A 14,009-nucleotide genomic window follows, 5' to 3' on the forward strand; every position below is an offset into this window, starting at 1 on the left:
AAGAAAAAACTTTCTTTTTCATCTATTGCTAGACATGTAAGTATATCCCCTTCATATTTACTTTTTCCCTTTATTTATAGGAGGGAGGTCATAATGTACCTGAAGAAGCTCAGGTAAAACAAATGTTTTTTTAACTTCAGTATTGCAACATCTTTCAAATGTAAATATTTAAAGTTGGTCTATAACTTCTTTTTCTTTATATGATGCACAGGTGGAAGCAACTGATACACGTTCAGTGATTATCATTCCTGAGTGCAACAGAAGTCATTCTGGACGATACAGTATTACAGCAAAAAACAAAGCGGGACAAAAAACTGTGCATATCAGAGTCAATGTGCTTGGTATGGTTTACACATACTGAAATGTTCAGATAGTAGGTTTTATTTTATTTTTTTTCTATGTAGTTATGTGACATTGTTTCTATTGCGCTTTTACCTTAACAGATGTCCCAGGTCCACCCAAAGACCTAAAAGTAAGTGATATCACAAGAGGTAGTTGCAAACTTTCATGGAAGATGCCAGACGATGATGGTGGAGATAGAATCAGAGGATATGTTATAGAAAAAAGAACTATTGACGGGAAAGCCTGGACAAAAGTCAATGCAAACTGTGGAAGCACTTCCTTTGTTGTACCTGACCTCATAGCTGGCCAAGAATATTTCTTCCGGGTACGTGCAGAAAACCGTTTTGGTGTTGGCCCTCCTGCAGAAACTATTCAACGGACCACAGCCAGGGATCCAATTCGTAAGTTAAATAAAGGTGAATAGAATTCTTTGAAACAAAATGGTACCGTATGGTGTATTTATTCACATTTCTGTTTCCTTTGTGAAGACCCTCCTGATCCACCTATTAAATTAAAGATTGGCCTTGTAACCAAGAACACAGTGAGCTTGACATGGAAGCCACCAAAGAATGATGGTGGAGCTCCTGTTACTCATTATAATGTTGAATGTCTGCGATGGGATCGTACTGGAGAAGTGAAAGAGACTTGGAAACAATGCAACAGACGTGATGTAGAGGAAACAAAGTTTACTGTTGAGGATCTTGTAGAAGGTGGAGAATATGAATTCAGAGTCAAGGCTGTAAATATAGCAGGTCCTAGTAGGCCGTCAGCCACTGTTGGCCCTCTCATTGTCAAAGACCAGACATGTAAGTAGTAGCTAATACCAGTAAATACAGATTCCACTCTACAATCATGAAGCATTTTTGAATGTTAATTTTTTTCCAACATTTCATCATAGGCCCACCATCTATTGAACTCAAAGAATTTATGGAGGTTGAAGAAGGAACAGATGTTAACATCGTGGCTAAGATAAAAGGTGTACCCTTCCCCACATTAACATGGCTAAAAGCTTCTCCAAAGAAACCAGATGACAAAACACCAGTGCTGTATGACCAACATGTCAACAAGATTGTTGGTGAAGATTCTTGCACTTTATTGGTTCAACAATCTCGCAGAAGTGATACAGGCTTATATACTATAACAGCTGTAAATAATCTAGGAACTGCTTCAAAAGAGATGAGACTAAATGTTCTAGGTAGATATCAAGAACTCTTATATGTTACACAAATTGATAACATTCCTGTGACGCTTTATTTGAATCACATTTGAAATTAATTCTTCTTTATAAAAATTCATCTTTTAGGTCGTCCTGGACCTCCAGTGGGACCTATTAAATTTGAATCCATTTTGGCTGACAAAATTACAATATCATGGCTTCCACCATTAGATGATGGTGGTTCTAAGATTACAAATTATGTTATTGAGAAAAAAGAAGCAAATAGGAGGACATGGGTACCGGTTACCAATGAGCCTAAGGAATGCTTATTCACTATTCCCAAGTTGATGGAAGGCCATGAATATGTGTTCCGCATTATGGCACAAAATAAATATGGTGTTGGAGAACCTTTGGATAGTGAACCAGAAACAGCAAGAAACCTTTTCAGTAAGTAGGAATTTCAAATTATGTCAGTTGTCTTCATACACCGGTCTGTGTGCAGCATCTGCAAAATACTACTACTGCTTTTCTCTCTTCACTTAAGTAAACTTTCTAGAGTAGATTAAAGAGGTTTATCATTAGTATTTGGTTCTTAAAAGCATGTGTAATATTGGAAAAACACTTTTTTTCCCCTTGCTATAAATTTAAATTATTTCCAGTTTTTTTAAGATGTAAATATACAAATAAGGTTTTATCTTAAAGATTTAGGTCAGATTCTGTTGTCTTTGAGATAGCATTGATCTTATACATCAAAATTTTTCTGCTTTGAATATTGAAAGAGAAATTAAACTAAGTAGCTCTGATGTAAAAAGAATGTTAGACGGACGAGAGAAATCAATGTTTAAAACATTCAAGATTAGGCCAGACATTGAAATGAGGTACTGGTCAAGGAAGGGAAGGAAAACTCATTCTTCACTATTGTTATTAGAAAGAAAGATACTTTTTCACAGAAGTGTACATACATGAAAAGGGATAGGAAGATGAATAAAGGAAGGAGTCTTGTGCAGATGGGTAACTACCTAATGCAATTACTGTCATGTAACTGCACAGTTGTTTTGTACCTTAGATGTCTTCATTTTCCTGTAGCATTTTTTTCCAAGCTATGTATAATTTTTTCCCCCCAGCTGTTCCTGGACCATGTGAGAAGCCAACAGTTAGCAGTATAACACGTGACTCCATGACTGTAAACTGGGAAGAACCAGAACATGATGGTGGCTCACCTATTACTGGTTACTGGTTGGAGCGCAAAGAAACTACCGGAAAGAGATGGACCAGGGTTAACCGTGATCCAATCAAACCTATGACACTGGGTGTTTCATACAAAGTTACAGGTCTCATTGAAGGCTCTGAATATCAATTCCGTGTATCAGCTATTAATGCAGCTGGTGTTGGTCCACCAAGCATGCCATCTGATCCAGCAATTGCTAGAGATCCTATTGGTAAAGTTTTTAGGTTCCTATTTTTGTATTTGAAAATAATAAAATGAGAACATATAGTATATTGTTATGCTGCAACTGTGTAATAATATCTTTCAGCCCCACCTGGCCCTCCTATCCCAAAAGTTACTGATTGGACAAAATCTTCTGTAGACTTGGAATGGACACCACCATTAAAGGATGGTGGCTCTAGGATCACTGGCTACATTGTTGAGTATAAAGAGGAAGGAAAGGAAGAATGGGAAAGGGTAGGTGGAAAAATATTACAGAATCTGAATTTCTTCTCTCAGTGTGGTTATCAAATGAAATCCCTCCAGAAAATACTTTTTCACAAATTTTCATTTTGCAAGTTATTTTCTAAAACTTCATATTTTTGCACCATAATTATTTTCATATGTTTAAAATATAAGACCAAATTTAAAAGTCAGTAAGTGCCATTGTAGTTTCCTAATCTTAGATTTTAATTCTGTATTTAAAGATGTGACAAAATAGGTAGGTATCTGTGATATTTTTTTTTAAATTCCGTGATTAAATATTTGACAAAGTTATGTAATCTTTGATAAAAACAAACCAAAAACAAAACAAAACAAAAAAAAGAAGAAAAAAACAACTTATCACTGGATTAATCTGTGCCAAATTATTTATAACTCCTATGTCCCTACATTTTCCTATTGTTTTCAGCAATGCATTTCTGACAACTTAAGTGATGCATACCTTGGCCAGTTTTTTGTATCTCCATAGACACTGGGCTGCATTTAAAGTAATACCTAAATTTTCTGCACTGTTTCCTTGCGAACAGGCTTCATATTGGGGTTTATAAAAGAACAAAGAATTCCCTTTTTCTACCATAGTCACTTATATAAAATTATTTGACAAATAATTCTTCTGAGACTACAGACTATTGTAATTTCTGTAACCTTCTTGGTTGTTAAAAGTACCAGAAATGTCAGTCTTCAGAACAATAGTTTATATGTCCTGTATTTCTTTACAGTTTCTGAAGACTAACATATGAGCTATATCACTGTATGCTTAATACTGTCTTGTGCTTATAAATGGAAAAAAAAAAAATCTCATCTGTTTCAAACATCACAAAGAATTTGATGGTACCTTGATGGTGGCTGATTTTATAATATTTCTTCCAGGTAAAAGATAAAGAAGTTAGAGGAACCAAGTTTGTTGTGGCAGGATTAAAAGAAGGATGTTTTTACAAATTTAGAGTTAGGGCAGTGAATGCTGCTGGCATCGGAGAGCCTGGAGAAGTTACAGACATTATTGAAATGAAGGACAGAATTGGTATTACATTTACATTTTTCTCATTTACATTTACATTTTTAGTTACATTTTCTCAAAATCAGAATAAAAAACACTGATTTTTTTTTCTTACCTCCCACAGTGGCTCCTGATATTAACTTGGATGCAAGTGTCAGGGACAGAATTGTTGTTCATGCTGGAGGAGTAATTCGGATTATAGCGTATGTCTCAGGAAAACCAGCCCCAACAGTGACTTGGAGCAGAGATGACCAAGCTTTACCTGAAGAAGCTAAAATTGAAGAAACAGCTATTAGTTCTTCCTTAGTCATCAAGAATTGCAAAAGGAGCCACCAGGGTGTATACACTCTTCTGGCTAAAAATGCAGGTGGTGAGCGGAAGAAGACCATTATTGTTGATGTGCTAGGTAAAGAGCAATTCTACTTCTTGTGAACAAGTTAAATTTCATAACATTCAGTATGTACACTTAAATACTCCGTTTCTTCTTTGCTTTCAGATGTGCCAGGCCCTGTTGGTATGCCATTCCTTACTGAGAACCTAACCAATGATTCTTGTAAATTGACATGGTTTACTCCAGAAGATGACGGCGGTTCTCCTATTACCAACTATATAATTGAAAAACGTGAATCTGACCATAGAGCTTGGACTCCAGTAAGCTATACAGTTACAAGACAGAATGCTACTGTTCAGGGGCTGACTGAAGGGAAAGCCTACTTCTTTCGAATTGCAGCTGAGAATATAATTGGCATGGGTCCATTCACAGAGACAACAAAAGAGATCGTCATTAGAGATCCAATAAGTAAGTACATTTGACGGTTTAGATTATTGTCATATGAGACGAATTTGCAGAAAAATTTACCATATTTACCATATTTTTTACAAAAAAAAAATGGTAAATTTTGGTAAAAATATGGTATTTACCATATTTTTTACAAAAAATTATCATATTTACCATATTTTTATATTTATTCACAGCTGTTCCTGACCGTCCAGAAGACCTGGAGGTAAAAGCAGTTACCAAGAACTCTGTTACATTAACTTGGAACCCTCCAAAATATAATGGAGGATCGGATATCACCATGTATGTTCTAGAGAGTCGTCTCATTGGAAAAGAGAAATTCCACAAAGTTACAAAAGAGAAAATGCTTGATAGGAAATATACTATAGAAGGCTTGAAAGAGGGTGACACCTATGAATATCGTGTGAGTGCTTGCAATATTGTGGGGCAAGGCAAGCCATCATTTTGCACAAAACCAATCACATGCAAAGATGAAATTGGTATGTATATTTCCATATTTTTTTTGAAAACAGTTATCACATTTACTGGTTTCATATTTTTTTCTTATTAATATTGTTGACATTTGTGGACATTGTAGTTTTTTTATTTCATTTTTCAGCTCCGCCATCACTTGACCTTGACTTTAGAGACAAGCTTATTGTTCGGGTTGGTGAAGCATTCAGCCTGACTGGACGTTACTCAGGAAAGCCTACACCAAAAGTTACTTGGCTAAAAGATGATACTGTTGTGAAAGAAGATGACCGTACAAAGATCAAGACAACTCCTACAACTCTTTGTTTGGGGATACTAAAATCTGTCCGTGAAGACTCAGGCAAATATTGTATTACTGTAGAGAACAGCACAGGATCAAGAAAAGGGTTTTGTCAAGTTAATGTTGTTGGTAGGTTTTCCTGATAAATAGTATTGTCTTTGATGTTTTACAGTGATTAGAATTCATTGAATTTGTAAAATGTTAATGCATCCTTTATTACAATATTTTGATGTATTGCAATTGTATTTTACTGAAATACTATTTACTGATTTTGATTCATAGTTAACTCTGACTTAGTTTATTCCATATGAATAAGTTAATATTTTTACATGCACTTAAATAACGTCAGTAGAAAATGTCAGTCATCAAATACCTTATACACATTGAGGAATAAGATCCAGTGAGTCAAACAAGTTTTAAAGAAAAATAGTCTTGAGGTTTTGACTCCTTATTAAGAATATGATCCCAGGTTTCTGTTTTCATATTATATTTATTATATTGACACTATTTTAATCTACATCATTATCTGAAGTTCTTATAAAAATATAAGTATGATTTTTTTTTTTTTTCTTAAACAGATCGCCCATCACCTCCAGTGGGCCCAGTTATATTTGATGAAGTTCATAAAGATCATATGGTAGTTTCCTGGAAACCTCCACTAGATGATGGAGGTAGTGAAATTACAAATTACATTGTTGAGAAGAAGGATGCACACAGGGATATGTGGATGCCAGTTACATCTGCCACGGTTAAGACAACATGCAAAATTCCTAAGCTGCTTGAAGGAAGAGAATATCAAATTCGAATTTATGCTGAAAATCTATACGGCATAAGTGATCCTCTCATCTCTGATGAGATGAAAGCCAAAGACCGTTTCAGTATGCCACTCATTTGCTATCTTATTTTGATACTTTAATCTTTAACCTGTTTATTGTGCTCATTAATTCTTGTTTTTTTGGTTGCTTTTTTTCTAGATGTTCCTGATGCACCTGAGCAACCAATCATTAAGGATGTTACAAAAGACTCTGCAGTGGTGGTTTGGAACAAACCATATGATGGAGGCAAGCCAATAACAAACTATATTGTAGAAAAGAAGGAAACAATGGCAACTAGATGGGTCAGAGTTACCAAAGACCCAATTTTCCCCAGTACTCAGTTCAAAGTACCTGACCTCCTTGAAGGCTGTCAATATGAATTCCGTGTTTCAGCAGAAAATGAAATTGGCATTGGTGATCCTAGTCCACCGTCAAAGCCAATTTTCGCTAGAGATCCAATTGGTAAAGTATTAAATTTTATTTTTCATTGAATTTTTAATGCATTCTTGATTTTAGTTAGAAATCTGTATTAACGGTTTTCTTTTTTCCTTTTTTTTTTTTTTTTTGGTTCATTTTTTAACAGTAAAACCAAGTCCACCTGTTAATCCAGAAGCAATAGATAAAACTAAGAATACAGTTGATTTATCTTGGCAACCACCACGCCATGATGGTAACGGCAAGATAATTGGCTATCTTGTTGAATATCAGAAAGTTGGAGACGAAGAATGGAAAAAGGCCAATCTTACAGCAGATTCATGTCCTGAAACAAAATATAAAGTCACAGGACTTACTGAAGGTTTGACCTATAAATTCAGGGTCAAGGCAGTCAATGCAGCAGGTGAATCTGAACCAGCCTATGTTCCTGATCCAATAGAAGTAAAGGACAGACTTGGTGAGTATAATAAAATCACATAAGTTTACTTAAGATTTTTTTTTTCTCCCATTTTATAAAAAAATATCATCTTGATTCCAGAACCTCCCGAGCTGATACTGGATGCTAATATGGCCCGAGAACAGCATGTAAAAGCTGGAGATACCCTGAGACTTAGTGCTGTTATTAAAGGTGTTCCATTCCCAAAAGTTTCTTGGAAGAAAGAAGATCATGAGGTCTCACCGAAAGCTGATATTGAGATTACAGGAGTTGGCAGTAAACTTGAAATTCGTAACACTGTCCATGAAGATGGTGGAATTTACTCCCTGACAGTTGAGAATCCAGCTGGTTCAAAGACCGTTTCAGTAAAAGTTGTTGTCTTAGGTAATCTTTTTGATGTTCCTTTTGTACTGCCTGGTTTTATTCTTTAATTAGAGATTAAGAAAGGAATGTCAGGAAAATATCAGTAAATTAAAATATAAGAAATTACAAAATACTCAGTAGGGAGAAAAACTGAAGCTTATAGGAAATACTTTTTCTCTTGAGGTTTGCTAGTTGTTTGTTGTTGATTTTTTTTTAATGCTTTGATTATCAAATAGATAACAGATTTGTTTTTGGCAATATTAGATAAGCCTGGTCCACCTAGAAATCTGCAAATCAGTGAAGTTAGAAGTGATTCTTGCTACCTCACTTGGAAGGAACCAGAAGATGATGGTGGTTCTGTCATTACCAACTATGTGGTGGAAAGGAAAGATGTAGCTTCTGCACAGTGGGTACCCGTCTCATCATCCTCCAAGAAACGTAGTCACATGGCTAAATATCTGATGGAAGGCACTCAGTATCTCTTCCGAGTTGCTGCTGAGAATCAGTTTGGTAGAGGACCATATGTGGAAACGCTCAAGCCAATTAAAGCTATAGATCCACTGCGTAAGTGTTATTCATCTGTGTTATTCGTGTGTTCATATTGCTCTAGGTAATTTTTGAATGATTTTGTTGGTACTAATGTGAACATGGTATGCTGCTACTATATATCGGCCATCTAGTAACTGGTTTGGGTTTTGTATTTTAAAAGATCCTCCAGGGCCACCAAAGAATCTACATCATGTAGATGTTGACAAGACTGAAGTTTCCCTTGTTTGGAATCGACCAGATCGTGATGGTGGTGCTGAGATAACTGGATATTTGGTGGAATATCAAGAAGATGGTGCAGATGAGTGGACAAAGTTCCAGACAGTCCCCATGCTAGACTGTGTTGTTACAGGCTTACAAAAAGGAAAAATATACAAATTCCGTGTGAGGGCTCAGAATATTATTGGCCTTAGCCTTCCAGATACAACTATACCAATAGAATGTCAAGAAAAACTAGGTAATTTTTAGTTTTTCATGTTGTTTCACTGATTCTTTCTCACCTTTAAGTATTCTCTCTGAAAAACATAACGTAATTTCTGTGTGTTTTTTTTTTTTTCTAATTTCAGTACCACCATCTGTGGAACTAGATGTGAAGTTAATTGAAGGTCTTGTTGTTAAAGCTGGTACCACAGTGAGACTTCCTGCAATTATGAGAGGTGTGCCAGTTCCAACTGCAAAATGGGTTACTGATGGCACTGAAATTAAAACAGATGGCAGACATAAGATTGAGACTGATAATTATTCAACTGTGCTTACCATCAAAGACTGTGTAAGAAAAGATACAGGAGAATATCTACTCACAGTATCTAATTCAGCTGGCAGCAAAACTGTTGCTCTACATCTTACAGTTTTGGATGTCCCTGGCCCACCAACAGGTCCTATTAATATTCTTGAAGTAACACCAGAACATATGGTTATTTCTTGGCGCCCTCCTAAAGATGATGGTGGGAGTCCTATAATAAACTATATTGTTGAGAAGCGTCAATCAAAGAAAGAAACTTGGGGAGTGGTTAGCTCTGGAACAAGTCACACAAAAATTAAGATTCCACGACTACAGAAAGGCTGTGAATATATTTTCCGTGTTCGGGCAGAAAATAAGATAGGCATTGGTGCACCTCTTGATTCAGAACCAACAGTTGCTAAACATATGTTTGATCCACCATCCCCACCTGGTAAACCAACAGTTTATGATATTACAGAAAATGCTGCAACAGTGTCTTGGACCCTACCAAAGTCTGATGGTGGAACTCCAATAACTGGTTACATACTCGAACGTCGGGAAGCATCTGGTAAATGGGTGCGTGTCAATAAGGCTCCAATACTTGATATGAAATACAGAGTCACTGGTCTCTTTGAAGGCAACACATATGAATTCAGAGTTTTTGCAGAAAACATGGTGGGCTTAAGCAAACCATCCCCAAGCTCTGATCCAATAAAAGCATCACGTCCTATCACTCCTCCTGGACCACCCATTAATCCAAAATTAAAAGACAAAACCAAAGAAACAGCTGATCTTGTATGGACAAAGCCCCTCAAAGATGGTGGCAGCCCAATTCTGGGATACATTGTGGAATGTCAGAAAACTGGAACTACACAGTGGAATAGGATTAACAAAGATGAACTCATTCGACAATGTGCCTTTAGAGTACCTGGGTTAATAGAAGGAAATGAATATAAATTCCGAATAAAAGCTGTCAATATTGTGGGAGAGGGAGAACCACGAGAACTGGCAGAAACTGTACTTGCAAAGGATATTCTTTCTCCTCCAGAAGTAAACCTAGATGTGACCTGTCGAGACTTAATTACTGTCCGAGTAGGTCAAACAATCCGTATTACTGGTAAAGTAAAAGGCAGGCCAGATCCTGAAATAACATGGTCTAAGGATGGAAAAGTACTGGTCCAAGAAAAACGTGTTGAAATAGTCCATGATCTACCTAATGTTGAACTGCAAGTGAAAGAAGCCAAAAGATCTGATCATGGCAAATATATAATAGCAGCTAAGAACAGCTGTGGACATGCTCAAGCTTTTGCCATTGTTAATGTACTTGACAGACCTGGACCATGTCAGAACCTGAAAATAAGCTATGTTACAAAAGATTCTTGCATGATTGCTTGGGAAAGTCCGGTGGATAATGGTGGCTCAGAAATTACAAATTATATAGTAGAGTACCGTCAACCAAACCAGAGGGGATGGTCAATTGTGTCTTCTGATATCACTAAACGGTTAGTGAAAGCAAATCTTATAGAGAACCGTGAATATTTCTTCAGAGTTTGTGCAGAAAACAAAATAGGTCCAGGTCCTTGCATTGAGACTAAAACTCCCATCCTTGCCATAAATCCTATTGACAAGCCTGGAGAGCCAGAAAATCTTCACATTGCAGAGAAAGGAAAAACATTTGTATATCTGAAATGGAGAAGGCCTGATTATGACGGTGGAAGCCCTAACTTAAGTTATCATGTGGAGAGAAAACTGAAAGATTCAGATGAATGGGAAAGGGTTCACAAAGGCAGCATTAAGGAAACACACTACATGGTAGATAAATGTGTTGAAAATAAGATCTACCAATTCAGAGTTCAAACCAAGAATGAGGCAGGTGAAAGTGACTGGGTAAAAACCGCTGAAGTCACTGTGAAGGAAGATCTGCAGAAACCAGTGTTAGACTTGAAGTTAAGTGGGGTGTTAACTGTGAAAGCAGGTGATCCAATTAGAATTGAGGCTGGAGTCAGAGGAAAACCACAGCCTGAAGTTGTATGGACAAAAGACAAAGATGCTACAGATCTTACCAGATCTCCAAGAATCAGTATTGAAACAACTTCTGACACATCTAAGTTTGTTCTCACACAATCCAGGCGCAGTGATGGTGGGAAGTATGTGATTACTGCGACTAACACAGCTGGTAGCTTTGTGGCATATGCTACTGTTATTGTTTTGGATAAACCAGGTCCTGTAAGAAACTTGAAAGTCACTGACATTTCGAGTGATAGATGTACTGTTACCTGGGAACCTCCAGAGGACGATGGCGGTTGTGAAATACAAAACTACATCCTAGAAAAATGTGAAAGCAAGCGTATGGTTTGGTCTACATACTCTTCCTCTGTCCTAACAAACTATGCAAATGTGACACGTCTCATTGAAGGTAATGAATATATATTCAGAGTTCGTGCAGAGAATAAGATGGGCACTGGTCCGCCAACAGAAACACATCCAATTATTGCAAAAACTAAATACGATAGACCTGGACGCCCTGACCCTCCGGAGGTCACAAGAGTTAGTAAAGAAGAGATGACTGTAGTTTGGAATCCACCAGAATATGATGGTGGCAAGTCAATTACAGGATACATTTTAGAGAAGAAAGAGAAACGATCATTAAGATGGGTTCCTGTTACTAAGACTGCAATCCCTGAGAGACGAAAGAAGGTTACTAATCTCATCCCTGGTCATGAATATCAGTTCCGCGTCAGTGCTGAAAATGAGGTTGGACTTGGAGAACCAAGCTTACCATCAAGACCAGTAGTAGCAAAAGACCCAATAGGTATCGTACTACTGTATACTACTGTTGTTTGTTTGTTTGTTTTTAATGTGAACAGATTGTTAAATTGCATAACTATATTCTTATCTGTAACTTCTATTGTCTTTCAGAACCGCCTGGTCCTCCCACAAACTTGAGGGTGGTTGATAGCACAAAGAGTTCCATAACCCTTGGCTGGGGAAAACCAGTGTATGATGGTGGTGCTCCAATTATTGGATATGTTGTGGAAATTAGACCAAAAGTGGAAGGTGCTGATCCTGAAGCAGGATGGAAACGATGCAATGTTGCTGCCCAAGTTATTCATACAGAATTCACAGCCACTAGCCTGGATGAGAACCAATTATATGAGTTCAGAGTTTCTGCCCAAAACCAGGTTGGCCTTGGCCGGCCAGCTGAACTGAAAGAAGCTGTGTCTCCCAAAGAAATACTTGGTGATTTTTCCCATCTTCTTCATGTGTACTTGCACATAAACTTTATTTGCTCTTTTTTTCCTTTTTTCATGTACTAAACTTTGCATTTTATTTCTGTGAATTTGTCTTTCAGAACCTCCTGAGATTGAATTGGATGCAAGCATGAGAAAGTTGGTCACAGTCAGGGCAGGTTGCCCTATTAGACTTTTTGCTATTATTAGGGGTCGCCCAGCACCAAAAGTCACCTGGCGGAGAATGGGTGTTGATAATGTTATCAGAAAAGGACAAGTTGATCTAGTTGACACTATGGCCTTCTGTGTCATCCCTAATTCAACACGTGATGACTCAGGCAAATATTCATTGACACTTGTTAATGCAGCTGGGGAAAAGGCTGTGTTTGTGAACGTCAGAGTTCTGGGTGAGTAACTGAGAGAACTACATGTAGACATCATTTTAACTTTTTACATTGTTTTAATTATATTGTATGTTCTACACAAAAATCTTTATTCCCCCAATGCTATAATTTTTGAATACAAATGTATCAACTAATGCTACCTCCCCCTGTCTAAGAGCCTATTAACCCCCTTTAATTTTAATTTATTAAAGAAGGAAAGACTAACATAAATTGAAATTCCTTTATAGATACTCCTGGACCTGTGTCAGACTTCAAGGCTTCAGATGTCACCAAGATGTCATGCCATCTTTCATGGGCACCTCCAGAGAATGATGGTGGTAGCCCAGTGACTCATTACATCCTGCAGAAACGTGAGGCTGACAGGAAGACCTGGGGAACAGTCACTGCAGAACTAAAGAAAACTAGTTTCCAAATTGCTAATCTTGTACCTGGAAATGAATATTTCTTTAGAGTAACAGCAGTAAATGAATATGGGTCAGGTGTTCCAAGTGACATACCAAAACCAGTCTTAGCAACAGATCCCCTATGTAAGTATGCCTTTATGCACATTTTATCATTTTCTCAAATTTAAGTAAGATTTTGCATTTATGAAAGCAGTTGTTTCTAAACAGGGCAATGCTACTATCTACTTAGCAACAAGCATAAATATTTGTGTCAGTTATTTTCAAATAACACAATCTGTGAATATAGTACCTTTGCAATCATTCAAATTTTTCCTCTTTTCTGTATTGTCCTTGTTGACTTAGCATAGATAGTATCCAGTATTTCAGAAATTCTTGGTAATTCAGTGTTTAATGTTTCCTTTCCTTCTCCCCATCTGCAAAAGGTGAACCTGATCCACCAAGAAAACTTGAAGTTACTGAAATTACAAAGAACAGTGCCACTTTAGGCTGGCTGCCACCACTGCGTGATGGAGGCTCTAAAATTGATGGGTACATTGTAAGCTACAAAGAAGATGACCAACCAGCAGATCGCTGGACAGAATATTCAATTGTCAAAGATCTCTCCATTGTTGTAGCTGGTCTGAAAGAAGGAAAGAAGTACAAATTTAGAGTGGCAGCTCGAAATGCTGTAGGAGTAAGTTTGCCAAGAGAAACTGAAGGAGTATTTGAAATTAAGGAACAACTCAGTAAGTAATTAAATACTACCCATGTTGCAATAGTCTCTTTAATAATGAAATGAACAACCATTCTTGTTCTTAGACTGAGACCCGGAAAGTCAAATACTTTATGAAGTCAGCTGAAGGATTACAGTTAACTGTACTGAATATTTTGACAGCTCAGAAAGGATGATGCATGACCACTAA

General features: G+C 37.0%; 1 protein-coding gene across 1 annotated transcript in view; it reads left to right on the forward strand.

The window, feature by feature from the left end:
* TTN (titin) overlaps positions 1–14,009 on the forward strand; it is a 244,079-nt gene that overhangs the window by 175,438 nt on the left and 54,632 nt on the right. Inside the window, exons 247-270 of the mRNA XM_080599478.1 lie at positions 81–113; positions 212–341; positions 444–743; positions 831–1,148; positions 1,241–1,537; positions 1,646–1,945; positions 2,623–2,937; positions 3,034–3,182; positions 4,077–4,227; positions 4,328–4,609; positions 4,700–5,002; positions 5,179–5,481; positions 5,601–5,882; positions 6,332–6,631; positions 6,728–7,030; positions 7,152–7,460; positions 7,542–7,823; positions 8,067–8,366; positions 8,512–8,805; positions 8,915–11,881; positions 11,989–12,309; positions 12,422–12,706; positions 12,931–13,230; positions 13,530–13,832. Of these exons, the coding sequence (XP_080455604.1) occupies positions 81–113; positions 212–341; positions 444–743; positions 831–1,148; positions 1,241–1,537; positions 1,646–1,945; positions 2,623–2,937; positions 3,034–3,182; positions 4,077–4,227; positions 4,328–4,609; positions 4,700–5,002; positions 5,179–5,481; positions 5,601–5,882; positions 6,332–6,631; positions 6,728–7,030; positions 7,152–7,460; positions 7,542–7,823; positions 8,067–8,366; positions 8,512–8,805; positions 8,915–11,881; positions 11,989–12,309; positions 12,422–12,706; positions 12,931–13,230; positions 13,530–13,832 (9,127 nt within the window). The remainder of the gene's footprint in view (positions 1–80; positions 114–211; positions 342–443; positions 744–830; positions 1,149–1,240; positions 1,538–1,645; positions 1,946–2,622; positions 2,938–3,033; positions 3,183–4,076; positions 4,228–4,327; positions 4,610–4,699; positions 5,003–5,178; positions 5,482–5,600; positions 5,883–6,331; positions 6,632–6,727; positions 7,031–7,151; positions 7,461–7,541; positions 7,824–8,066; positions 8,367–8,511; positions 8,806–8,914; positions 11,882–11,988; positions 12,310–12,421; positions 12,707–12,930; positions 13,231–13,529; positions 13,833–14,009) is intronic.

This window comes from Anser brachyrhynchus (assembly GCF_964034855.1).
Source record: "Anser brachyrhynchus genome assembly, chromosome: 7".
Lineage (NCBI taxonomy): Eukaryota > Metazoa > Chordata > Aves > Anseriformes > Anatidae > Anser > Anser brachyrhynchus.